The 27,853-nt window shown below is 47.7% G+C and overlaps 1 protein-coding gene across 1 annotated transcript in view; it reads right to left on the reverse strand.

Moving 5' to 3' along the window:
• The window catches only part of LOC121920358 (acylamino-acid-releasing enzyme-like), a 65,463-nt gene that overhangs the window by 20,519 nt on the left and 17,091 nt on the right, over positions 1-27,853 (reverse strand). The window contains exons 7-17 of the mRNA XM_042447489.1: positions 24,410-24,470; positions 23,139-23,233; positions 21,747-21,798; positions 20,771-20,859; positions 19,921-20,059; positions 18,345-18,431; positions 17,922-18,002; positions 9,248-9,336; positions 7,052-7,242; positions 6,587-6,689; positions 4,472-4,578 (exon numbers count right to left, since the gene is read on the reverse strand). Of these exons, the coding sequence (XP_042303423.1) occupies positions 4,472-4,578; positions 6,587-6,689; positions 7,052-7,242; positions 9,248-9,336; positions 17,922-18,002; positions 18,345-18,431; positions 19,921-20,059; positions 20,771-20,859; positions 21,747-21,798; positions 23,139-23,233; positions 24,410-24,470 (1,094 nt within the window). The remainder of the gene's footprint in view (positions 1-4,471; positions 4,579-6,586; positions 6,690-7,051; positions 7,243-9,247; positions 9,337-17,921; positions 18,003-18,344; positions 18,432-19,920; positions 20,060-20,770; positions 20,860-21,746; positions 21,799-23,138; positions 23,234-24,409; positions 24,471-27,853) is intronic.

Raw genomic sequence — 27,853 nt, forward strand, 5'->3', positions numbered from 1 at the left:
CAAAGGGAAGGACCTTGTACTGGTACGCCTGATGTCCCACAGCAAAAGCAAGGAATCTGCGGTGGTCCTCCAGGATCGCTATATGAAAGTAGGCATCTTTCAAGTCCAGCGTCACGAACCAGTGGTCTTCCTGCAGGAGTGGTAAGATAGAAGCAAGGGTTACCATCCTGAACTTCTTGTAGACAATAAAGTCATTGAGGGCTCGAAGATCCATTATTGGTCTAAGGCCAGAATCTTTTTTCGGTACAGTGAAGTACCTGGAAAAAAAGCACCGCTTGAACTCAGAGGGGTGGACAGGTTCAATGGCGCCCTTGTCTAGGAGAGCGCGCACTTCGTCGAGAAGGGTGTCCGAGGGGACAGTTGAAACGAAGGCTCCAGTTGGTGGGAGCTCAGAGAACTCTAGGGCATAGCCCCTGCGGACGATGTTAAGTGTCCAAGAGTCCATAGTGATGGCGGCCCAGTTGTTGAAGAAAGGGCTCAGCCTGGAGGTGACGAGGTGTGCGGGAACACATCAGAACCTCCTCTTGCCCCGGCCATCCTTCTTCCTATACCCTTGTTGGTATCTGGGCTGGGAAGATTGGCGGCCGTCTGATGGGGGAGCAGGTGACCTGGAAGCTCGGCCCTGAGGATTATTGTCCTGGTGGTAAGGACGGTCCTGGGGCTGAAAACGGTACTGGCCTCATGGGTGCCAGGGGCACTGACCGGGGTACCTCTGACGAGGGGATTTGGACGGTACGGAGGACATACCGTGCTTTCTAGCCGCGGTCTTCATCCGGTACCTGAAGCTGAGCTTCTCGTCTGTCTCTCTATTGAAGAGGCCCAAGTTGTCAAAGGGCATGTCTTCAATAGCCGCCTTAGCCTGGGGAGTGAGGTCTGAGGACCGGAGCCATGCATAGTGGCGGAGAGCTATGGAGCCAGAGAGGATCTTAGACGCACAGTCTGTGGAGTGTCTGGCAGAGATAATCTGCTGTCCAGCCATCAGGTGGATCTCGTTCCTGAGAGCCGCCATCATACGCCTCCTGTCATCAGGCAAGTCAGCAATGGTGGGATCCATCTTCTCCACCAGGTGCTGAACATAGGCCCCCATGCAAGCCGCATAGTTGGCAATTTTAAGGTCCAGGGCTGCCGAGGCGTAGAACTTTTTAGCCAGGCCGTCTAACTTTTTACTGTCCTTGTCAACGGGCGAGGACGAGGTTTTAGGTGCAAAGGTAGACTGGGCCCCTTCCACTATAGCTGAGTTCAGCTTGGGATGGTTAGAAAGCCAGGACGGTGCCGATGGAGTGACCCGGTACAGGTTCTCAATCCTGCGCGAAGTTGACGGGATGGTGGCTGGGGCGTCCCAAGAACGCTTCGCGATCTTCTCCAGGGACGGGAGGTAGGCCAGGGCTGGTGGAGCTGGAGAAGAACCATGGATCCTCCTTTCCACCGGATCGAGGGCATCGTCCTCGGGATGGGAGACTTCAAGCTTGAGGGCGTCAGCCATCCAAATGATCCTGTCTGCAAAAGCCCGAACATCGTCTGTGGGTGAAGGGACGGAAGGGCCTTGAGGCACAAACGGGGCATCCTCGTCCGAAGCGGGGGAAACGGAGCGAGGAGAGCCCGAGCCGGACCCCGAGGGGGATGGGCTTCGCCGTCTGATCAGAGGGTCGGATGTGCCGAGGTCGTCCCGGTCGTCCCGGCGGGAGGTGTCAACATCCAAGATACCGGTTCGAGCATGCATAAGGAGGTCCCGACGCAGGCGGGACGGGTCAACCGGGATGCGGTACTGTCCCGTGCGCTGATCGTGAACGAGATCCGGGAATGCCTGGAATAGGTCCCGATCATGGTCTGCAGGTGCAGCCAGATCCTCGTCGGCTTCGGTGCCTAGGGTAGCCCGGTCCCGAGAGGCAGAGCGCGGCCGTCTCTTTGGTGGAGGCGAGGGAGATCTTGACCTCGGCCTCTGAGGGGAGAACGGAGCGTAGGAGTCCTGAAGCTCTCCCTCTGATTCAGAGTCCACATGCACAATCTGTAGGCTGTCTGCCGGTACAGAGAGGTGGCTGGTGAGAAGGACTCTAGGCTCGAGCGGCACCGTCCGGGAAGACGGCGGTATAGGCGGAATCGGGGTGTTCACCGCTCGAGAACAGGCGATGTCGACGGCACTGGCCTCGACTCAGGCGGAGGCACTGAGACCGTGCTTGGGGGCCCCTTACGGTGGCTCTTAGCAGGCGGTGAGGACGAGCGATCCCACTTCTTGTCCCGGTGAGAGCATTTTTCCCCTTTTTTGGTAGGGGCCTTGGGGGCATCCGCTTCCCCAGAAGCTCCAGAGCCGCCAGGCTGGCTGAGAACCTTCTCATAGAGGGCAGCCTTGACAGTCCGATCCGGGTTCTTGAGGGCTTGGGCGATCATGGCCTTGCAGTGGGCACAACTGCCCTGGATGTGTGCCTCGCCTAAACAGAGGACACACTTGTCGTGGCCATCGGCCCTGGGGATTTTAATCCCGCACTTGGAACACTGCTTGAAAGAGGCCATGGTAAGAGAAGTCCGTTACCAGTCCGAAGTCAAGCCGAAAATCAAAAGTCGTTCGTCCAAAGGAAAGTCCGAAAGTTTTTCTTTAATGGTCAGTTTTAGCAAAGCCAGAGATTCCAAATAGAAGAGCAAGCCAAAGCTAGCGAAGTTCCTCAAGCTGCTTAGCGCGGCGGAATGAAGGAACTGAGGAAGAGCGGGCCACCAGAGGCCTTATATACGGGTGGGCGGGGCTACCGCCAAAAAGTTGCAGAAAGATACATTACTTTCTGCCTAGAGATTCTAGAAGTTTCCGAGGATTGCTGCACAGGCGCAGAATAAACCCATTTGTGTGATTCGCAGAGACCACGAAGAAGAACTTTTTATTCCTAGTCTTCCTTGTAGTGACTTTCCTGTAGCAGGGAGTTTCACAGTTCAGCTTTCCTCAAGTGAAGAACAACCCTTGGTTCTGAAAGCATGATTCAACCCCTTGCAGGAAGAATTTTTGATACTGGGCTATATCATGAATACTTTTGATAATTTCCTCTCTTCTGCACATGCCTATCACATTATTATTACTCATATCTTGCCTACAATATTAACTTCCTCCTATAGCCTTTATGTTCCCTCTTCTATTCCCTTCTAATTATTAAAAATTTTAAACTATTCACTTCTGTTTCTAGCTTTCCCCATACAAAAAGAAAACTTCAAACCTAACCTAACCTTTTCCCCTTAGAGGAGAGAATAATCCTTCCCTTGCCCTGAACTCCTCTATCCCCAATTCACTTTGATCCAGTTCCATCTTCTTTCCTTCTCCCCATCACACACGCACACGCATGCGCACACACACACACACACACACACACACAGAGACAGAGAGAGAGAGAGAGAAGCTCTCTCTTGTTACCAATGCCCAAGCCAAATGCCAAGGTGATCTGAGGTGGAGGAGGTAGCCATCACTACAGTCAAAATACATGCTAGAAAACTTGGGTGTTTTTCCTTCTCCTTTCAACATGGGCCCAAAACAGACAGGCCAAATAGAGTGGCCTCCAGCCGCTTCAGGGGCATTGCATTTATATGACACACACCCTCAAAATGGCCAGAATCCACTCTGAGACCGGCTAAGGCGGGCTGCAACCAACAGCAAAAAGAGCAGGTTAAATCTACTCCTCCTGGTGGCCCATTTGGGACCACAGTGGCGCCCACTTCTGGAATGGACCATCCAGTCACTGAAGTCCCAAGCTGATCGGGGGCTGATCACAGTCAGCGGCTTCTCCAAGCCCCTCATCTGCTTCAGCCCTTATAGGCTCCTCCAAATAAAAATTCAAAACAGTAACACATAGAAGACAAGGTTTCAAAAAGAAGGAGGCACAAAGGATCATATTGCAAAAAGAAATTAGCTAAGGAAGCACACCAAAGAATTTCAAAATAAAAGCTACCTGTGTTTTATGGTAAAGCCTTTAATTGCATAGACAATAAAATATGAGGGCTCATTCTAAAATAAATGGCAATGCTTTAATATTTGATTGTCTTGGTGTGCAACCTATATCCAGAACAAGAGGCTGCTTCCAGGACAGAATATAGAGAAACAGAAAGGTTTTCAATTGGTAAGGGGCCAGATAAAGCTGCACTTCATCACCCTATCTATTTAATTTATATGCAGATAATATCACATGGAAAACACAATTAGGTTCAGAGGAAGAAAGCATGAAAATTAGGGGGAGGAACACGAGCAATTTAAAATAAGCAGACGACACCATGTTACAAATAAAAAAATAGTAAAAACTTAGAATATATATTGATGAAAGTCTCAAGATCAGAGAGATCTTCCCTCAATGTACTCCCTTCCCAAATGTGCTTGTGCTCAGATCCAGTTTTACTTTCCCAGGGATTTAGGTTCTGAAAAACTGCTCAGTGCAACACATTCTGAATAAGAATGGCAAGGTCACCTTCCATGTATTTGGATCAGTAGAAAAGGCTGAAAACTCACCGCACAGGGATACCTCTGGCTTGCAGCACACGATAATATTCCATAGCTTGGTAAGGAGATACTCGACGGTCCCTGGCACCTACACAGAGCAATACAGGTGCTTGAACCTATCAGAGAGAAAGAAGCCAGTGTGTGAATAGCACTAAGGAAATACTGCTAATTATGTGCGTGTGTGTGCTCGCATGCCTTCAGGGTGCTAATCAGTTTATGGTGACCCCATGAATTTCATACAGTTTTCTTAGGCAATGAATACTCAGAGGTGGGTTTGCCAGTTTTTTCCTCTGAAATATAGCCTACCTATATCTGGTATTCATTGGCAGACTCCCTTCCAATTACTTGTCAGGGCTGGTCCTGCTTAATTTCCAAGAATAGATGGGATCTGGTGCTTTTAGGGTATTTAGGCTGGGGCTGGTCACTTGGGGACAAGTAACTTCTTTTCACTAAAATTCAAAATATATCAAAATATGGTGTCAAAAAAATCTGAAAATACAGCCAAGATCCTACATTGGCTTGCTGAATCATAAAGCTCTGCAAACATACTTCTGACTTCTCTTCTCCCTGCCCTATTCAGTCTATCTGCATTTAGAGGCTGGGAGAGGGCAGGCAACACTTATAGCACATTCAGGTGTGTTTCTGTAGCTGGACAGAAAAAGAAAATACCACCCTCCCAGACCACCAGCAGGTCTAGGAGGATGCCATCTTCTTAGTGTATCCAGCTGCAGAAATGAAGAAGTGTTGAAATGCAGAAGAAATGCAGAAATGAAGATGCAGACTGAGGCGGGTTACAGACCGCCCTCAAGCGGCCGTTCTCCCGCCGCCGCCATTCGCTGCGGAGGGAAGCCCCAGTGGCCAGACTGTGAGGCTTCCCGGCGCAGCGAAAAAGGAACGCCGAAATGGCACTCCTTTTCAAAATGCAGAAGTGGCGCCATGAGGGGTGAAACACGCCCTTGCGGCGTCACTTCCTTCGCGACACGTCTGGATGCTATGCGTCCAAGACATCAAAATGGCGGTGCCCATGTGGATGGGTGCCGCCATTTACGACGCGCTCTGCGCGTGTTGGGGCCAGGGCCGGTTAGGAAGGGGCAACTCTTCCTAACCCTAACACGCCCCTTCCTAACCCTAGCACGCACGGAGCGCGTCGTAAGTGGCGGTTTGTAACCCGCCACAGTGTCACAAGTATGTGACAGCTTACAACCGAGGGGATAATAGACGGTTCCCTTCCCTCAGGCTTACAATCTAAAAAGACACGACACAAAAGAAGAAGGGAATGGTGGGGGGGGATCAGGTCCAGCATTCTTCTCTCCCTCTGAGGCCTAGACCAAGGCAGATGGACTGGAGGGAGGGCTCTTTTTCTTAATTGAGGCCAGGCCCGATGGCGTTGGGCCTGTCCTTTCGCTCCTTCTAAGGCCAGAAGATGACAGTTGGAAGGAGGGAGGGGAGGGTTCTTCCTCTTCAGGCCTAAGGGCATTGGGCCTGTCCTTTCACTCCTTCCCAGGCCAGAAGATGACAGTTGGAAGGAGGGAGGGGAGGGCTCTTCCTCTTCAGGCCCAATGGCATTGGGCCTTGTCCTTTCTAGTGTGTGCTCTAACGAGACAGTCGTTCCACAAAGGAGGTACTGCATACCTCCTTCCAACAACTTAAAAAGAACATGTGCAGGCACAACAGGACCATTCACCTCTTACGTCATCCAAAAGATTCTGGTTTATATCTCCCATTCAGATTAAGGTTTTGTTACTTAGAGCACTTTGCATCTGCTGTTTGCAGGATGATCAAGTGAACTTCTGTTGCTATTAAAGACAATGACACTACACATAGAGAAAAACATACCATACATATAATATCCATTAAAATCCTATTCACTTCTTTCTCTGGCTGTTGAAAATTCTATTTACAATGAAATCTGTTAGAGGTGAAAGGGCTAGATTTTTTTATTGACCAGACTGCTTCTCAGAATTTTGAATTCCAAATTTTGTACTAATATAGTATTAATACTTAATTGTGGGGGGTATTTGTAGGAGTCTTTACATGTGGCACTATGGGGGGAAACACAAGACATTTACTTAGTAGGGTTGCACATGACACAGTCAAAGAATGATTCCATCACCTGGCAATTACCTTTGGAGCATGAATTATGGGGGAGCTGAGCAGCATGGTAGCCAGATCCTCTTCAGTGGGAATTCGCTCAAAGCAGTAAGGCACACCCAGAGCTGCATACCGCCTGTGGAATCATGTAGCTATTAGCTTCAAACTTGAATTCCTGATCTCTGCCAAGGAGCCAAACAACCCAGTCTTTTGATAGTTGTGAATTTATCTATCAAATATGATAGATTGATAGATGTGGCATTTTTGGAGGCAGTCAGAGACAAAAGAGGGCGCTTGCAAGAGGACAGGTGAGAGGATTAGGAAGCCTGATTCATGAGCTGAGACACAATAAGGACACCTAATATCATGTAGAGGTGGTTGTGTGAAACAGGCTATGAGAGAGATGGTAACAGGTTAGCAATGGCTTTGGAAGAAGATAAGCCAGGTTCATGGGATGGATGACACAGATGAACTCAGGAAGATAGATGAGTTCCTTACCAATCAGGAATGTCAGATGTCCCCAGTAGAGTAGCCATGTTGATGACAGGGCTTCTGACGGCACAGACTCTGTACATATCTGGATATTTACCAATCAAATGACAACAGATGAAGCCACCATGAGAGCCTCCTAACAAGGCAATTCTGTTTGGGTCCAGGGGTGCCATGTGCAGTGCCAATTCCACTGCCAGCTGTGAGAGCAGAAAAGACAGAATGTCAGGTAGAATATCAGAAAACACTGCATGCACTCATGCAGATACACAAATATGGAAGAAGTTGCAATTTGTAGGGAAAGGACCCAAGAAAAAATTCTGCCATTTCCCCAAATGAGCATGCCTGAGTACACCCTCCCCACACACACAACCCTAAACATATATAAAAAATAAACAAAACTAAACACTTTGAATCTTTCCATAAGCATGTAGACACCTTGTTGAGTCTGTGGATCATAATAAGGAATGGTTGTATAGAAAAGCATATGGACAGAAATTCCACAAAAAATGTATAAGAGGAAGCAGTAATGTATAAATAAAGGACCTGCAAAAGACAGATCAGGGCTTCCAAAGATACCTTTCCTGAAGAGAAGATGGTTAGTGAAGAAATTCTAGTTAGTGCTGGAAGAAACTGAGATCTTGTCAAAGATATGTGGGTCGCACCAGAACAGTGACTTGAGGAGGACAAGCTAACAAGGTCCTCTAGCAAAGAGCTCAGATTTTGTGTCTCAAAGTGATTTTCCACTCAGAACTAAGCAAATAGTTCATGACTCAATAATGTAATAATATCAGCAAAAAGGGACCTCAGGAATCCAGGAACACTGAGAAGGCAGGAATGCAAGATCTTCAGCAAATACAAGAACACTGGATACTAGAATTCCAGGCTTCTTCTAGTGGGAGAGCTGTCAAAGAGAAGAGCTGCTCTGACACCCTCCTTCCCAACATCTTTCTTGCAAATCCAATGAAGTGGCCAGGAAAAAAAAAGATACAACAAAAGATGGCTAGCCAAAATTTTAAGTAAGGGGGAATGTAAGGATCTTATTGCTTGGTGTTCTAAATCGGCTCCAGTCTCCCAGGCCGCAGCCAGGATGCAGGACGAAGGTGGAGATTCTCACACACTAAATTGCCACCATCAGCCTGGATCCAAGCTGCACTCTGCCTCCATTTTTTAGAAGTTGGAAGGCTTTTCAACTTCTAAAAAGTGCTGGCGGAGCATGGCTTGGACCCAGTTGGGACCTGGGTTAATGGCAGCCAGTGATTCAGCAGCAATTTAGTGTGCCATAATCCCCACCTCCATCCCACATCCTGGCTGCAGCCTGGGAGGCTGGAGCTGATTTAAAATGCCAAGCAATAAGCTCCCAACTTGCGAGAGTGTGTTCACATCTACAGCCTGATTCATGGTCCTTTAGGACCTGGGGGACAAACCATACTCACAGGGTGTATCTGGCAGAGATGTATTTGTTGTTCATTAATCTGTGTCCATGGTGAGCTGCTCTGCTTAAGAGGCTGACACTTGTTTGGCCTTTCCTGGGCTCTCTGGCCTATGAGACTGACTGATTCTGTAATGGCCATTCCTCCATATTCCATGTACGAGTTATGCTTTCATATGCATTCAAACACATTCACACATCTGAACCGGGACAGGATGTTTCACAGATCCTGGTGGACTTTGAAGCCTTCCAACAGAGGGAGAACCAGCTCTCAAAACTGCACTTGTGATCTCTCATTTCCTCTTACATACATTACTCCTCAATATACATTCCCACAAAGTGCAGGAAATAACCATCCTTTGCACAACAAAAAATACCTTAATGATGGATACTGGCAAGAGATGCTGATAAATGGTGGGAAACTCTGCATATTGAAATGTTCCATTACTGCTATTGGATTTAAGTAAAGGATGTTTGGTTCCCCAAACACTGCTCATACTTAATAAGGAAAAACTCTGTGGGTATAATGTGATCCAAAAACAGATGGGCCCAATATGGGCAGAGCCTATAGTATATCCCATTCCCAGATGGCTTTGCAATAGCCAGTTCTGTGATCATGGCTTTTTTTCTCCATTTAAAGAGAGTGCAGGCATCCATTAGAAACAAAACAAGACCACATGCAGTGTAATATCACCCTTTATCATTTTTTAAAAAATTCAAAATTGGGTTTATCTGATTACACCAAATGGGAAAAGAAAAAAAGGGGGGCTAACCTGAGTGTCTTCCACATCTTGTACACCCACGTGGGAGATCAGTGAATCAATGCTAGCCTGGCCAAAACCCAGGGAGCCCCTGTAATTCACTGTATAGACAAAGGCAAGTAAAACAAAATGGTGAGGGGAGTGTGCTCTCAGAAGATCTGCAGATTTCTTCCTTCCCTCCCTCAAGGATGATTGGCAACAAATAGAGGCTAGTGGACCTTCCCCACCTTGCTGCTCCACTGATGAGTCAAACAGTATAATGAACCTGCAGTGCAAGGAATGTGAGCCAGTGAGGAGTAATGGTTTGAGAAATGGACTATGACTTTGGACAACAGGGTACAAATCCCTGCTCAGCCATGGAAACCCATTGGCTGACCATGGGCAAGTCACACTCTCTCAGCCCCAGAGGAAGGCAAAGGTAAACCCCCTCTGAATAAATCTTGCCAAGGAAACCCTGTGATAGGGTCACCTCCACTGAGAAATGACTTGAAGGCATACAACAACGAAGTACAAGAAACACCCATGTTTGAATATGAAACTGTTACTAGCCAAGTACAAAGTGACATACTCCTTTTGATTTCTTATGGCACAACTTTGCACTGCTGTTATTTTGGCCCAGTTCATATGTGAATATAAATAAAATGCATTAAGTGATGAGCACAAGCACCCTGTTCTTTCTGCCTATCCTTTTCATATGTGCCTAGCTTATAAGAGATTTCCTTTGTCAGAAATGTTTCTTATGATCCTTTAACTGGGAAATAGTGGTTTAAAAGCTGCCCAGGAACCAAGTTTGATCCTTGTTTTTTTCAATCTCAGGCTAATATAGTCGAGGGAAATCATTCATGGAAGGAGAAGATGATTATTCAGCCCACATACAGTTAACTATGCTACGTCAGCAGAAAATGGGCCTCAAAGCAGAGAAATATTAGAGAGATAATGACGGGTTTACACCCGCCCCAGCTGTATCGGGGCCTCAGCTGCCAGACCGGCAGCCTCCGAGGCCCCGATTTGCCACTTTCCAGGCCGCGGGGAAGTGGCAAAAGGCCGCTTCCCCGCGGCCTGGAAAGGGGTGTCCTTGGGGCTTCAAGCCCCAAGGACACCCCGTGGCAGCGGGGAGGAGGAGAAAGGGGCCGCTTGGCCCCTTTCTCCTCTGTGCTGCTGGTGCAGCCGTCTGAAGGCTACGCCAGCGACGCAAACTCCAGAAGGAGCTCCGTTTCGGAGCTCCTTCTTACCCCGTGTAAAGGGTGCTCTAAGCGCCCTTGCACGGCGCAAGGACGTCATGTCTGCGCCGCCTCATTTGGAGGTGGTGCGGTTGTGATGTCGTAATGGTGGCGGCCGTGTGGAACAGCCATCGCCATTTTGTGCGTGCTCTGCGCGTGCTAGGTTGGGAGCGTCCGGAAAGGACGCTCCTTTCTAACTCTAGCACGCGTGGAGCGTGCACTTTTAGGCCCGTCTGTAACGGGCCAAAGACAATGTGGTGAGCTTTCATGGAAGCGATTAAAGCCTGGACATATTGGTGCCTGGACTCCAGCTCCCAGAATCTCTGTTTGAAGGATTCTGCAAGCTGTAGCCCCCAAAAGTAACTTTTGCATCAGGCCTACCCTAAAGTAAGAAGAAGGACCCTTGCTCCAGTCCATCTGCCATGATCCAGGCCTCAGAGGGAAAGAAGAACTGCAGGATGGATTCCCCTTCCCCACCGCCATTCCCTTCTTCTTTTGTGTCATGTCTTTTTAGGCTGTAAACTTGAGGGCAAGGAAATGTCTAATTAACTATTTGTAAGACACTCTGAGAGCCTTTGTGGCTGAAGAGCGGAGTATACTATATATACTCGATTGTAAGTCGACTTGATGTATAAGTCGAGGGCAGGTTTTGGAGCCAAAATTATGGATTTTGACATGACCTGTGGATAAGCCAAGGGTAAAACTTAGAAGCATATAACAATGGATCTAAAGGATGAAGCAAAGGAAAACAATGCCAAAAAACCTTATAAAATTCCAGTAGGCATGTTTGTGCTCATACTAAAGGCTGTATGGATGAGTGAAGAGTGTGGTCAGTGCTTCCAGGACAGATTACACTCTTGCTATCACCAAGCAATGATTCCTTTTTAAAATAACAGTTAAAGTACCGTACTTACATTGCCTCATGGATAAGTTAGCTCAGGTTTTTTGGGTCAATGTTTAACTAAAATTTCTAGACTTATATATAAATATAATAAATAATAATTTTTTTTATTTTTATACCGTCCTTCCATAGATCAGGGCGGTTCACAGCAAATATCAATAAAACACAACATATACATTCAGGTTAAAACAATTACACAGCAGCAAAATAAAACAGAATAAAACCCCCGTTAGCCAGTCCTCTTTGCCACAGAAGAGGAAGGGAGGCCCACTGGACTTTAGTCGGGGAATGCCATCTGAAATAGAAAGGTTTTTAGGTCCTTTCTAAATTGGGCCAGGGAGGTGGCCGAGCGGAGCTCTGTGGGCAGCGTGTTCCAAAGGGCCGGGGCGGCGATGGAAAAAGTCTTCCTCGTGGTAGAGGTCAACCTAGCCCCTGGCACCCTAAGTAATTGCTGCCCAGATGTTCTGAGGGTGCGGGACGGAATGTACGGGGAGAGGCGGTCCTTCAGGTATCCTGGGCCCAAGCCATTTAGGGCTTTATAGGTCATTACCAACACCTTATATTGTGCCCGGAAGCGAATAGGCAGCCAATGCAAGTCTTTAAGCATCGGTGTAATATGGCTGGCCCTGGAAGTTCCAGTGAATATATATATAGTAAATACATATATATGAATATATATAGTAAATACAGTAGGTAAGGACAGGTTGCTTACCTGTAACAGTATTTCTTCGAGTGGTCATCTGCGAATACATACAAATGGGTTTCACTGCGCCTGCGCAGTGCTGCTCGGAACCTACTGGAATCACTGGGCAGAGTTAACTCTGCAACATATTGAAACTTTTTGGCGGTAACTCCGCCCACCCGTTATAAGGCCCCTGCCTTCCCACTCTTTTCCCCAGTTCCGCAATTTTTCCGCCAAGCAGGCGATGGAAAGAGAGCCAATGTGAGCAGGACACTGAGGGGACGGACGGGTGGGATTTGTATGTATTCGCAGATGACCACTCGAAGAAATACTGTTACAGGTAAGCAACCTGTCCTTCTTCTTCGTGGTCTCTGCGAATCATACAAATGGGTTTAGACTGACAAGCTAAAGTATGCGGCGGAGGGAGTGTCCTGATACCAAAGCTATGGTAACCCAAAGGTATATTTATTACCATAAAAAACCTTGGACCATAGTAGTCAGTCTGTTTGTTCATGCACAGATCACATAGCAATAACTTTGCTAAGCCCGAGAAGGGAACAGAGGTCGTGCCAGACCGATCCCATAGGACTTGTGCAAACCAACATTCAACAAATGTAAACAGTATCCACTGTAGAACACAAAAAACATCAGTAGTGCAATCAATGCAACCCTGAAACCAACACAGTCCTCCCGAAAGCTGTGTCTCGGATGGCTCTGGTGTCCAACCTATAGTAGTAAAAGTCAGAGGTTGAGACCAGACAGCAGCCTTACAGACATCCCCCAAAGGAATCCCCGAGAGGAATGCGGAGGACGCTGACATTGTCCTTGTGGAATGGAACCGAACCCTGCCAGGGAGAGGTTTACCCAACAGCTCATAGCAGAGGTGGATGGTACCAGCCACCCATTTGGACAACCTCTGAGCAGACACAGGCAACCCCTTCTTTGGTTCCGAGTAGATTGGAAAGGTCTCTCTGAACGATTGGAGGCAGCAGTTCTGTCCAGGTAAAAGGCCAGCGCTCTCCTGACATCAAGAGAGTGAAGGCGTCGCTTTTCATCCGACATCGGGTTGGATGCCAGAGTGGGCAACACAATGTCCTGGCACATGTAGAAAGCAGACACTACCTTAGGCAGGAAGGTAATGTCCGTACGGAGGACCACCTTGCCCTTGTGGAACCTCAGGAATGGCTGGTCCCTCTGTAAGGCACAGAGTTTGCCCGCACGGCGGGCAGAGGTGATGGCCACAAAGAAAGCGGTATTCGAAGTCAATAGACTCAAGTCCGCTGTGGCCATCGGTTCAAAGGGCTTGGATTGGAGAGCGGACAGTACCGGCTCCAAACTCCAAGCCGGCGTTGGTACCGACACAGGAGGATAAAGGTTGGCACAACCCTTCAGGAACCCCTTCACCAAGGGGTCTTTGAAGAAAGAAATCCTCCCCCCGAACTGGTATTTGGCACAAATGGCAGAAAGGTAGCATTTGATGGATGTGAGGGACAGCCCTCCATCCAAAAGTGCCATCAAAAACTCCAGCACCACTGGAGTGGACACCTGAGCAGGAAACAAGCCCTTCTGGTCCAGAAAGAGGCAAAATCTCCTCCATTTCAGGGCATAGGACCGCTGAGCAGAAGGTTTCCTCGCAGCCAGGAGCACCGTCCTCACCGACTCCGGCAAGGCAGTCGGGGCCGAATCCTCCAGGCCACCAGCAGCAGGCTCTCGATGTCCGGTGGAGAATTCGTCCATCCTGGATTGACAACAGGTACAGACGCGGGTCGAGACGGCTGCCTCGGCCACCACGGGGTGATCAGGATCGCGTGTGAGTGATCCGTTGTCATCTTGGACACCACCCTGATGATGAGAGGGAACGGAGGGAAGGCATAGAGGAGCTCCCCCATCCAGAGGAAAGCGAATGCGTCTCCGAGGGATCCGTCCATTCGCTTCCTGGAGCAGAACTGGGGACAGTGGCTGTTCCATCTGGTCGCGAAGAGGTCGATCCGGGGAATTCCCCACCGATCGAAGAGGTCGCTGACCGTCCCGGGATGGAGCCTCCACTCGTGGCCCACCGATGGAGATCTGCTGAGGCGGTCTGCCAGCTCGTTGTCCTCCCCGGGAAGGTGAATCGCCTGGAGGAGGACGCGTCTCTGGGTGCACCAGTCCCAGATGCGGAGCGTGAGGTTGAGCAGGGTCCTGGACCTGGTACCACCTTGCTTGTTGATGTATTACATCACGGTGGTGTTGTCCGTCCTGAGGAGGACCACTCTCCCTGAGACAGCAAACTTGAACGCCCTTAAAGCCTTCTCAACTGCGAGCATCTCCAACTCGTTGATGTGGAGGAGCTTGTCTCGTGCGGACCACCTGCCTTTGACGATGAGGTCGAGCAGGTGAGCGCCCCATCCCTCCAGGGATGCGTCGGTTGTCAGGGTCAGTTGCAAGCATTGGAGCTGTTAAGCCACCATCTGGGAGAAGCGGCTACCGGTCTCGGAACCATGAGCCACTTTGAAGGCGGGTCCTCCAACGGAGAGAAGACGGAGAGGAACCAGGATTGGAGAGGACGAAGACGAAGTCTTGCCCAGGGGGTGACGAAGGTCGTCGATGCCATGTGGCCCAGGGCAACTTGGACGTCTCTGGCTCTCACCCTTCTGTGTGAGATGCACGGCCTGAGAGATGTTGTCAGGGCCTGAAACCGGTCCGGAGGAAGCAAGGCTAGACAGTTCTCGGAGTCAAGGATGGCCCCGATGAACTTGACATGCCTGGTCGGCGTAAAGTGGGACTTTTCCCTGTTGTCGACCAGCCTGAGGGAGTCCAGAAGGCGCAGGGCGAATGCGACTGCCTCCCGCAGCTCGTCTTGGGACTTGGCTGCAAACAGCCAGTCGTCCAGGTAGGGAAAGACCATGAAGCCCTTCTGATGAAGGTATGCCACCACCGGTGCCATGCACTTTGTGAAGACTCGTGGAGCCGTGGCCAAGCCGAAAGGAAGCACATTGTAGTGGTACGAGTCGGAGCCGACAGCGAAGGCGAGGAATCTCCGGTGGGACTCCCGGATCCTGATGTGGAAGTAGGCATCCTTCAGGTCGACGGTCGCGAACCACAGACCCTTGAGGCTGTCACGGGCGGGTGTTGAGGACATGACGTGTTTATTCGCCGCCGCCTTCATCCTGAACTTGCGGTTCAGGCGGTCGTCGGTCTCGGCGTGGAAAAGGCCGGCTCCGTCAAGCGGCATGTCCTCGATGGCAGCTCTGACCGTCGGGTTGAGGTCGGAGCAGTCCGCCATGTTCCTGGAAGTGGTGATGAGCCAGCTTCCGATGGAGTGCGCCTCATCCCTGATCTCCACCAGCTGCCTGTGGATGTCATCTGGGACGTCCGAAACGAGGGGGGGAGGTACGTTCCATGAGGGTCTCGACGTAGGCCCCCATGCAAGCGGTGTAGTTGGCAGCCCTGACCCCAAGGGCCGATGCCGAGTAAGCCTTATTGGCCAGCCCATACAACCTTTTTTGCCTCTCGGTCGACAGGGGAGATGGCCTGCTTCGGGACGAAGCTGTGTTGGGCTCCCTCCACGATGGCAGAGTTCGGCCTAAGGTGTTCGGCCAACCAAGGGCCACTCGCCGGGGCAACTCTGTAAAGCGACTCTACTTTGCGGGAGGACGCAGACAGGGCGGCCGGAGAGTCACAGGACCTCTTCACGATGGTCTGTAGAGAGGGAAGGAGAGGCAGGCACGGCGGAGTGGGGACTCGTCCATGCACCCGACGCTCAACCGGGTCCTCGGCGTCGTCCTCCGCGGATGCGAGCTCGATGTCGAGGGCCCTCAGACGGCTCTGTCCTCTGAGGGGAGGCCGAGCCCGAGAGGACATCCTCGTCCGAGGGTGCCTCCGAAGGTGGCAGCGGCTCGTCTTCGGAGTCCAGGTCAGAGGAGAGAGGATCCGTCACTCTGACCTGGGATCTCGGGCGGGCTGGAGCAAAGTCGACTGAGGACCGGGAGCGTCTGCGGGGTGGAGACGGCGACCTCTTGCGTCTACGGGGTGGAGACGGCGACCTCTCGTAGACCGACACGGTCGGGACCGATCTGGACTCATAGAAGAGGTCTGGGACGTCTTGTCTGCGGGGCAAGTCCTCCTCATCGTCGGTTGCCGGGTGGGAGGGCGACCGATGCTCCGGGGAGCGAGGAGGCGCGGTGTCATCCGTCCCGTGGATGAAATCCATGGTCGGAGGAGGCAGAGGTGTGTCCGGTACCGGGGTCCCCTGGTCTACCGCCGTCGGCTCCAGTCACGGGGGGCTGACGAAGTGGAAGCGCGAGCCTGTTTGGAGGGGGAGCGCTTCTTCCTTTGCCCTCGGTGGGTCGGTGGTGGGCCGATCCCTGGAGGGCTTGGCCTTTTTAGGGGCAGGATCACGACCCGCCTCGTCGTGGTGCCTCTTTTTCCCAGGCCTGGGAGGCTCCTCCGTTGGGAAGAATGGGTTGTCTGGGAGGTCCAAGAGGACAGCAGCCGCCGTCGACGACGAAGGCCTCGGGACCTTGACCCTTGCACCGGCTCGGTGCGCTCCTTAGGTATCGCATGGCACGATCCCTTGGATGCCTTGGAGGATGAAGGCGAGGCGAGATGGACCTCCGGCTCGGTAGCCTCCTTCGAACGGGAGCCCTCCGATCCCTTCTTCGGTTTGGGGGACCGCTCGGTACCCTCAGTCCCCGATGACTTATGGGGGCGCTTGGAGGGTTCGTCGGTGGCACTGGGCGGTTTTGAGCCACGGGCCACATCGTCGGTGGCACTGGGCGGTTTGGGGCCACGGGCCACATCGTCGGTGGCACTGGGCGGTTTGGAGCCACGGGCCACATCGTCGGTGGCACTGGGCGGTTTGGAGCCACGGGCCACATCGTCGGTGGCACTGGGCGGTTTAGAGCCACAGGCCACATCGTCGGTGGCACTGGGCGGTTTGGAGCCACGGGCCACATCGGAGGTGGTGGAAGGGGTCCCGGCCGGGACACACACCACGCTGGGGACGGCGACTCTCCCCGATCCCACGTTGGAGACACTTGCCCGAGAAGATGAAGCGGGGGGGCGCCAAAGGCGGGACAGAAGAGGACCGCGAACCTCCCTCCTGTACTTTATTCAGGGCGATCGCTGAAGCGAGCCGGGACTCACGGTTCTTGCGAGCCTGAGAGGAGAGGGATCTGCAGAGCGGGTAAGCCTTGGGGTTGTGGTTCGGGCCAAGGCACAGCAAGCAGGAGGAGTGCGGGTCCTGGACGGGCACCTTGCCCTTGGAAATGTCGCACTTCTTGAAAGCTGCAGGCATTTCCGAAGTCGCCAAAGCCGATGGGAGAATCCAAAAACAAGGTCAAAAAACAAAAGTGATTCCAAGCAAGCAAAGCAAGCGAAAGTTCCTCTGAAGCAGCTAGCGCGGTGGAAAAAAGGAACTGGGGAAAAGAGCGGGAAGGCAGGGGCCTTATAACGGGTGGGCGGAGTTACCGCCAAAAAGTTTCAATATGTTGCAGAGTTAACTCTGCCCAGTGATTCCAGTAGGTTCCGAGCAGCACTGCGCAGGCGCAGTGAAACCCATTTGTATGATTCGCAGAGACCACGAAGAAGAAATAAAAGAACCAGACAAGGGAAAGCCTACTTGAAATTAGCTCTGCAGGACTGTATAAATAACGTTCTGACTTTTATTTTTCTTTAAAGGAGAAGGACAAATTTGGAGCTAGATGAGCCTGAATGATCTTCCCTGGGGTCATAGTTACCTTATACAGCAACATCCACCTGCCCCATCCATTACACAACTGCTTGAAATTTATGGGGACAGGAGCATCGCACAAACAATAAAATGCATGCACTTATCTGCTTCATAGGATTTTAGAGTAGTGAGTGGAACTACAGTAAAGGAAGAATCCTTGGACTACTCACCCATGAGCACAGCAAAACCCAGCTGGCAGAGACATGCCATGGTTGGATGCCAACAGGCATCAAAAACAGCATGTGGACCACCTGGAAATAGAATGACAGCTATACAGAAAAGGGTCAGTGTACCTTCAGAGTCTGCAAAAGAACCCTGAAAAGTCAACCAGCACTGAATCATTCCCTTCTCAATCAGGAGATACAGGTTTGAGGAGGAGGAGATTCCAGGCTATAGGCTGGAAGTACTGAGCCATGGAAATACATAGAATTCCTTCAGACATAGGAAGAAATTTAGAAGTCTCCCCTAAGAAAAAGATATATAAAGGAATTATGAACATCCTGAATAGTCTAATAAACATGGAAAAGAAGTTGGGAAATATTGGATAACCCATCAGCTGACTATTCAGGCAACAAAGAACTGGTCTAACTCACCATGTGGGGAAACAATAAGGGGAAAGGCCTTTTCACCTTCCTTGCTCCCTTGAGGACTCAGCAACAGGGCTTCAAATGCCTGAACAGCTGCAATAAAGGACATAGTCTTTATGCTAAGTACCACCTAGAAATGTAATTTTTGCTAATTTTCTTCTCAAAGGAAGCAATGAGTAGTTTCAGCAATTTTCTGTACTGGGAACAGCATTTTCTGCACAGAAAATAATCTTTTCTATGAAATATAATCACATGCAAATTGTATGCAAAATAAGTCTCCAAGTGCAGAATTTTCTGCACAGAATTAATGCCTTACAAAAGTGCTATTTCCTTGACAGGAAATGCCATTTGCTGGGCAAAACAGCCTTGAACAAATTTGCATTGAATAAGTCCTGAACTGCAAACATTTTCATCAGTCCACGATTCTTCTTATCAGGGTTTTTCAGCACTCAAGAAACCCTTAAAAAATTTTTTTCCTATCCCCCCCCCTCAAATATTATTTCGATTCCTAGCACCACCTTCTAAATTTCACTGCCCCAGGGGAGCCAATTTACAATGCAGAGCTGTATATTCCTGCTTCTATCTTATGCCTCCTCTTTTCCGTGTGCACCCATTATGTGCTCCTGTTCACAATCTCTCCCTCAAGGCCTACTCCTACATTATACAGTGGGCCCTTGATGTCCACTGGAGTGTGGTCCGAGGAGCCCCTGTGGATACCAAAATGCATAGATGTGGAAGTCCCATTATATATATAGTGGAGCAATAAAATGGGGTACTTTTATAAAATGGGAAAATCAAGACTTGCTTTTTGGAATTTTGGGGGGGAGGGGATTATTTTCAAGCCATGGATGGTTGAAGCTGTGGATGCAGAATCCATGGATATGGAGGGATCTGATTCTGAAAAAAATCCCAACTCTGGTAAAATAATATAGCAATACATTCACAGCCATAAAAACCTGCTTCCTTGAATTATATTCCATATCTCTGCCTATGGTACTGATGCACTCTATTTGCTACTAAACTATTTCAAACATTCAGAGCTGTGTAATCTGAGCTGGTTGTAGCGAGTAGGAGAATAAAGGCCTCAAACTCATCCCATATCTGAATTAAAATACAAGGATGGGGAAGCTACATACACCAGGATTCCACAACTTTATATGCAAAACCAGGCCCTTCCTATTGGTTTGCCACAGTTTAAGCTTGAATCCAATCTCACCAAATTCTTACATCTCCATCCTGTTCATGCTGTTTATCCTTATTTGGATTGCTTCAAAATTCAGAACATGTTGCTGAATGCATCTCCAGTTTCTAACTTTGGCCAGATATCAAGAAATTAATGAAGGATGCAGCTTTTCTATGCTGTAGCTCTCATCTTCCCATGAGCTAGGCTGTATTCCTGAACTTTGATATGACATACACCCAGATCTACTATCATTTAGATCTACCCAACTGCCCCCCTACACACACACACAAAACCGCCACATTAAATTCCAGCTAACTGGAGAAATGAATGAATGGGTTACAAAGCTGGACTGAGGTGCCATCCCGCAATGGGTTATGAAGCTGGACTGAGGTGCCTTACTGTATGGGCGGCTCTCCTCAAACACTGGAGGGTGCACTGTCAGAATTTTCCATTCCATGTTGGGCAATACAGAGGCTTCCTCCACACTCATCCACTGCAATCCCAATTCGTTCCCTGTAGGAGGAAGCACACCCACCTTCTACAAAGCAGATACAGTATTTTGTTATTAGAACCACTAGACAGAAGTGTTACATAATCTCAGAAAGTAATTTAGCACTCAAGGGTGTGTTACAGACTGCCAAAATAAAGCTGCTTCGGGTCTCTTTGGAGGTATGCTATTTAAATGATGCATCCATCCTAAGAATCCAGAAGCTGCACCAAAAGCTGCACTCCAGTATTTAGGAATGGAGTGTGGCTTTGGCGCGACCTCCGGACTCTTAGGACCCATGCATCATTTAAATAGCATACCTCCAAAGAGACCCGAAGCAGCTTTATTTTGGCAGTCTGTAACAGGCCTAAGTTGCCTACATTTGTGCTGGATTTGTCATCAATATTTTTTGTAGCTGCTTCAAAGCACAAGCACATTTGTTCATGGGTTTCTCTATAGCTGTATCAAATGTGAGAACAAACCATGATCTGTTATTCCAACCCATTTGAACATATGTCTGTTCACCTGAGAAACCATAGTTTCTGAGGAGCTGGAATATCAAGATATTTAAATCTGGGTAGCAAAGTGATTTGTGCTAACAGTCGTTCCTTCATTTGTAATCTAGGAATTTAAGACATGCAACAAATTCCCACATGTGAGCATTATGGGATAGGGTAGAGCAATGACATTCATTCACTACTGTCCTCTACTTATTTTACCTAAGTTCAAAATGGAAATCTGAAGCAATCCACACCTTCTTACCAGGCTTGGAGGACAATTAGGAGATGAACAGCTTGCCATGAGGAGATCCTGCTGAATTCCCAGAAGAGTCCAGCTACCTTCTGGCTTTCCTTTGAGGAGAACCAAGAAAACTATTCAAAATTTAGCAGGGTTCCTGATAAGCCAAGAGCAAGTTACCTCTAACTGTGGTTCTTGAAGTGGCAACCTCTGAAATAACACATATGAATTGTGAATAATGCACTGGAGTAGGAATCAGCTTAGTCAGCTAATAGTATTGTACAGGAACATCATTCTGAATGGAACAAGAACAAGACCAGCAATTTTGGCTCCACTGACTGACCAAGACTTCCAGGAACAGAGGCAGAAGAAAAGTGTTGTAGCCCCTTCATCTCCAGATTGAACAGAGACACTGGTGTGTGTGTGTGTGTGTGTGTACATGTCAGAGCTCTCCATTTTTTGACTCATCTGTACATTTACAGCACTTTATAAATAAAGGTTAATAATAATAATAATAATAATAATAATAATAATACACTCCTATTCATTAGTGGCCTTGTTTTGCACAAAAGGAGGAGTTGCAGAAACACAACTGGGATGGATTTCAAAGGAATCCATTTGGCTATACATAATACAGGTTATGACAGCAAATGTACTGCTCTGAAAAATTGACCATTTCATTATTAGGCTAGTGTTGTACTTTCAGCAGCTTCATAAACTTAGAAGAGGACCCCTTACAAGGCAAGGGAACCAGAACAGGAGATTGGTTGCAGCATTATCTTCTCGTATAGGGCCTGCTGAGAATGTAAGAATGTGAAGGAGGTAACTTCTGGCCCTTTCAGCATCTGTCCTATGTCAAACAGACAGAAGAATTGGTAGTAAGTAAAAATAAGTACAAAAATTATTATGTATGGGAGCTCCTATAATGTCTGATCTCTGAAAGGGATCTCAGAAAACAAAAGAGAGTTCCTGCAGTCTACAAAATGAGATCAGACTGTACCTGCTGTAACAGACTTTACACTTCCCATATTTGTATCCACAACTAGCAGCTCCTGAAAGACATGAAACATGAAGACTGGCATGAGAACTACCTTAGAAGCCCTCTTGGGCTGAGAGGTAATAAACAAATACTAGGTATATAAATTGAGTGATTGATTGATTGATTGATTGATTGATTCATCCAGTGGTAAAAAGTGACTGCTCCAGTGACAGGTAATCCAGTAAAATTTATACTGGCCAAGACTTTCTCACATTACCTTCCCCATTCCAGTCAAAGGAATGGAGAGTAATGTTAAGACAACTTTCCCCCTCTACATCCTCACATCAATTTCAGGGGAGACAAAGCAGTCATAGAATCACAGAATCATAGAATTGTAGAGTTGGAAGAGACCACAAGGGCCATCCAGTCCAACCCCTGTCATGCAGGAAATCTCAATCAAAGCATCCCTGACAGATGGCCATCAAGCCTCTGTTTAAAGGCCTCCAGGAAAGAAGACTCCACTACACTCTGAGGGAGTCTGTTCCACTGTCAAACAGCCCTTACTGTCAGGAAGTTCCTCCTAATGCTGAGGTGGAATCTCTTTTCCTGCAGCTTGCATCCATTGCTCCGGGTCCTGTTCCCTGGAGCAGCAGAAAACAAGCTTGTTCCCTCCTCAATATGACATTCCTCCTAATGTTTAAACAGGGCTATCATATCACGTTTTAGCCTTCTCTTCTCCAGGCTAAACATCCCCAGCTCCCTAAGTCGTTCCTCATAGGGCATAGTTTCCAGACCCTTCATCATTTTAGCCGCTCTCCTTTGGACACGCTCCAGTTTCTCAACATACTTTTTGAATTGTGGTGCCTAGAACTGGACACAGTATTCCAGGTGGGGAATACTATATATCCCTATATTCAACTCAATTCCAGAAAAAGTTTTAGCTTCTTCCTCTCCAGTGTCAACAGACAACCTTCAAGAAATCTTTACAGCTTCAATTTATAAGTCCTTCTAGGGGACATCTCACTTAGTAAATATGGCAGTCCTTCCATAGATGTTTGTCTCTCAAATATCTGGAAATACTTGCATTGTATCCACTAGAGAGCATTATTAAGACATAGGAATCCCAGGATCAAATCTCTATTTAGCTATGACCTTTCAGTAGAGGTTGTGTGTCTACTCTGAGCTCCTTGGTGAGGTGTAAATGCAAACATTACAAAAGTATATATTTTTATTCTAAGGCCATTTTGTTCTGTATTCATACCACAAAAATGACATTTATCCCTCTCTTTGGTGTTTCATCATGTTTGATACATCATGACCACTAGGAATGGTGGAAAGCGATACCAGATCTGCAGCACTTTAGCTGACCTATTTTCATCACAGGAAAAGCCTTCCCTGAAGGATTCAACATACCTTCCTACTCTTCTGAGGAGTGCTAAGCAGGACTCTGTTGTTGTCAGCAGCCCAACAAAGCAGAGGAAATGCCCCGGGGTAAATTCCAAAAAAGCCTTAAAATGGAGAAGACAGGCATGGTACAGGTGAAGTAAAATACAGACAAAGTTGGGAGCTACAGGTGAAAGAGAGGGGATACTAAAAAGTTTCCAGCCTCAGATAAATGGATGCCAGGAACTGTATCCAAGGGTTACAGCATACAGAGCCTACCCAGATACTGAGGACAGGTTTCTGCTAGTATGAGTTTGAAAGGCACCGAAAAAAGAAAAAGATTTTAGGATAAATAATCAGCCACCTCCAATGTATATTGGGGGTAACAGGACCAATTCTGTTTCTTCAACTCTCTCTGCTCTACATTTTTTGTTTTGCCAAAGAAAATGAGTGACAGGCACTTCGTTTTGGACCTCTAATTCAGAAACAACTTTGTAATTTACAAGTGTTCCATGTTTATCACATGGAAAGCACTCCAGAGAAATTATTTTTTGGCTTCCATTGGCATAAGCAGAACTTATGTGCCCACTGCTCCATGGACAAGGAAATCCCTCAGATTCCCCTGTGGTCATCACAGTTTTCACTAGGCTAGCTTTGGTGCCCCAGGTCTTTACCAAATAGATAGGTGGCACTAGTTGCCCACCTGAGGCTGCAAAGTGTATTTCTGTATCAGCAAGGGCATGCAGTTGAAAGCAGGACAGCCACAAATAGAGGGCCAAAACTCTGAGACCTATAACTTCTCTACCTGCCCCTAGGAAGTAATAGGTCTAAGCAACTATGCATGGATTCTTCCCCTCTACCAATACAGTGGTACCCCGGGTTACGAAATTAATTCGTTCCGCGGTTAATTTCGTAACCCGAAATACCTTCGTAAGCCGAATTCCCATAGGCGCTAATGGAAAAATAGCTCTCTGCTGCCCTCCGGTGGCGGAAAATAGCGCCGCGGTTTTTTCGTAACCCGAAGAAACCTTCGTAAGCCGAAGCAATAAATCCCTATGGGATTTTTTCGTATCCCGAAAAATTCGTAACCCGGCGCATTCGTATCCCGGGGTACCACTGTATAAAGTAAATCTTCATGGTAAGTACAATATCTTGTTTTCAATCTACAGTAGAAAATCTCAGTGCTTTATGTGGCAACAGGAGCTAGGAAGTGGGAGATGTGTAGCTGAACTGAAGTGGCAAAATAATAAAAAAAAGGCAACCCTGCTTTTGATTGTTAATTCTCTGGGATTCTTACTTACCATCTGTTGTAGTCCTGACTACATCCACCACTGTAGATGTGTGCTTTGTTTTCCAATTCAGCTAGAGAAGTAAGAAGACCAGATAAGACAAACAGTGAGATTTCCCCTATCCTTTCAGATATTAGTCTCAATCTCATAGGTAAAGGTTGTCGTGTCTGACCACAGGGGGTGATGCTCATCTTTGTTACTAAGCCAAAGAGCCAGCATTGTCGGAGACTACTCTGTGATCATGTGGCCAGCATGATTGCGCAGAACGCTTTTTACCTTCCCACCGGAGTGGTATCTGTTTATCTACTTGCATTTGCATGCTTTCAAACTGCTAGGTTGGCAGAAGCTAGGACTAGTGATGGGAGCTCACCTCACCGTGGCACCCAGGCCTCACACTTGTCAGTCTTGTAATCAACAGAATAAGTGAAAAAATGTTCCTGTAATTTTTGGTTTTCAATAAAAATGAATGTTAAATGTTACTCAGCAACACTACAGACAGGAACATTGGTTCTTACCTGTGAGATGTTCATTTTCAGTGGAAATATCCTATCATGGGTTCCATCTTATTGTTCTGACTGGCAGGAAAACAGATTTGAAGGCGTTGCCACCTGAGGGAGCAACCCCCACCCCTCAGTCGATATTACAGCCAAGGATACAAAACAAACTCAGAGAGAATTCAATGCAAATATAAGTATAATAAATAGAAGCTACCATAGACTCAAACTAAAAGGTAAATAACAACCACCCTTGCAGAGCCAAGGGAAACAAGCTCCTCAGTTCTGGATGGGGAGGATATTTCCACCTCCATAGCAGAAAATGAACATCTCACAGGTAAGAAACCATGTTCCTTTTTCCAGTGATGGAGGTGGAAGCATCCTATCATGGGACATACCAAAGCTCCATGACCAATGGGTGGGTGAACTGAGACATCTCACTTATGTGAGAACTACAAGATATAATATGTGTCTTCCAAAGGAAGCCTCTTCTGATTCAAAGGCAAGCTAACAATAGTGGCATGCAAATGTGGAAGATGAAGGTCATGTCACTGTCCTACATTTATCTAAGATGGGTGCGACTGTTGCTAGTGCAGAGGAAGTAGCAGCTCTGTAAATGGAGTGATCAACAACTGCTCTCAGCAGAAATACTTGTAGTATGTTAAAATGCATCCAAGGGATGAAACAATTTTCCCAGTTCCTTCTTTTGATCATGACAAAAAGATGCTAAAACCATTTCTTGAAACAAGTTATTAGAAATGCTGCTTTTGCCATCAGTGACCTGGACTGAGTCCGTCCTTTGTGTTCACATGCTCCCTTAATGTTACCTTGTTTGTCTGAATCTGAATTAAATTATTTGCACTTGTGGGTGAAAAGTCCAAGGAACAAACTGTACTGCTTTTCATTCCAGCCAGTTTATACTGTGGGGTAAATCTTGTTGATCCCACTTTTCTTATTGGGAGTCACAAACTGCATCCCCATAAGCTGGCATCCATCATTATTTGGAACTCCAGGAGAGCCCAAATCTGACAACCTTTCTTGATTACTGGCAATAACCACCATTAAAGGTGGGTTTGAACTTATTTTGCTATACTGTATGTGGGCGCAGGTAATTCATCTCTGCCATCTGTTTTGGATACAGCAGGGGAACCACTGCAGCCATGAAACAGTACCCATGCTAAACCATTAATTAAAGCAAATCAGGCACTGTAAGTGCCCCAATAAGAGTAGGTCTGATAACTGTGAACAATCTACCTGCTTGAGGGTGTTCTTTGTTTGGTCAGGGACACTTTCCCCAGCAACATGTCTACAACCCCTCCAAAGTGTTGTAGGTTCTGAAATGGAACTAGGTGACTCTTCCCATGAATTACCAAAAAAACCATGTCTGGATAGGAAGAAAAGCACCAACTCGACATCTATTACACCCTATGGAAGAGAATCAGAGCTGATCAGGACATTGTGAAGGAATGGATATAAATGAAGCCCCCACTTTTTCCAATGTGCCACTATCAATTTAGTGAGCACTATTGAAGAAGACAACAGAATGAATGGTAGGGCCTTGTGTGGAAAATGTTTCCCCTGGTAAGCAAGGTACAGACCCTTGTGGTGAAGTGGGTGGATTGGGATGTGCAAGCATGCTACAACCAAGTCTAAGGCCATGCAAAAATCATGGGTTTGAAGTGCCTCCAGATTTGTCTTGAGAGTCTCCAGTCTGAACTTGCATTTCCTCACAAACCAATTGACCAATTGATTCAGTTCTAGCATCATGCTCCACAATTTGTTTGTTTTGTTTTTTTAAATGCACAATTAAAGAAGATTGGAATAAGCATCTTTTGTTCTTTCTGTACAGGTGGTATGGGGCCTGTACAGACAGGCCAAAATAAAGTTATGACTGGAGCATGGCTTTGGCACGGCTTCTGGCCTCTTAGGATGCATGCATCATTTTACAGCATACCTCTGAAGCGGCCCGAAGCAGCTTTATTTTGGCCTGTCTGTATGGGCCCTATAGTTTCCATGGCCCCAATCTCAATCAGACATTCTGTAGCTTCTAGCATTAGCCGATGTTTCTCTGCCTTTCTGTACTTTGGGGAAGCAATAAAAAGGTCATGAGAATGGTAAATAAAGTATATCAGAGCACCTTTTTCCAGTATTGCATTGGTCTGTTGGATTTCCTCCGAAAAAATGAAAGAAAGATTGCAGTCTTCCTCTCACCCTTTACCTCCAGTTAGTCAGGACTGAGGTCATTTCTATCATTGCTTGCCAGGATAGGTACTGCCACTGATGTTGTTGCTGGCTCTGGTGAAGCCCTGTATCTGGGACTACTGCTCAGATTGGTAACTACGTTCAGATTAGTGTCTGCCAAACCTATTATCTCATGTGCAACAAGTACCGTATCTATAGCGATGAAAGGAGGACTGTCTCTGATGAAAGGACCTCTTTTCCACTTTTTACATGAAAAAAGCTAATAATTCATAGAATCATAGAATCATAGAATCATAGAGTTGGAAGAGACCACTAGGGCCATCCAGTCCAACCCCCTGCCATGCAGGAAATCCAAATCAAAGCATTCCTGACAGATGGCCATCCAGCCTCTGTTTAAAGACCTCCAAGGAAGGAGGCTCTATCACCCTCCGAGGGAGTGCATTCCACTGTCGAACAGCCCTTACTCTCAGGAAGTTCCTCCTAATGTTCAGGTGGAATCTCTTTTCCTGTAGCTTGCATCCATTGTTCCGGGTCCTGTTCTCTGGAGCAGCAGAAAACAAGCTTGCTCCCTCCTCAATATGACATCCTTTCAAATATTTAAACAGGGCTATCATATCACCTCTTAACCTTCTTTTCTCCAGGCTAAACATCCCCAGCTCCCTAAGTCGTTCCTCATAGGGCATGGTTTCCAGACCCTTCACCATTTTTGTCACCCTCCTTTGGACACGCTCCAGTTTCTCAATGTCCTTTCTGAATTGTG

This window comes from Sceloporus undulatus, chromosome 2 (assembly GCF_019175285.1).
Source record: "Sceloporus undulatus isolate JIND9_A2432 ecotype Alabama chromosome 2, SceUnd_v1.1, whole genome shotgun sequence".
Lineage (NCBI taxonomy): Eukaryota > Metazoa > Chordata > Lepidosauria > Squamata > Phrynosomatidae > Sceloporus > Sceloporus undulatus.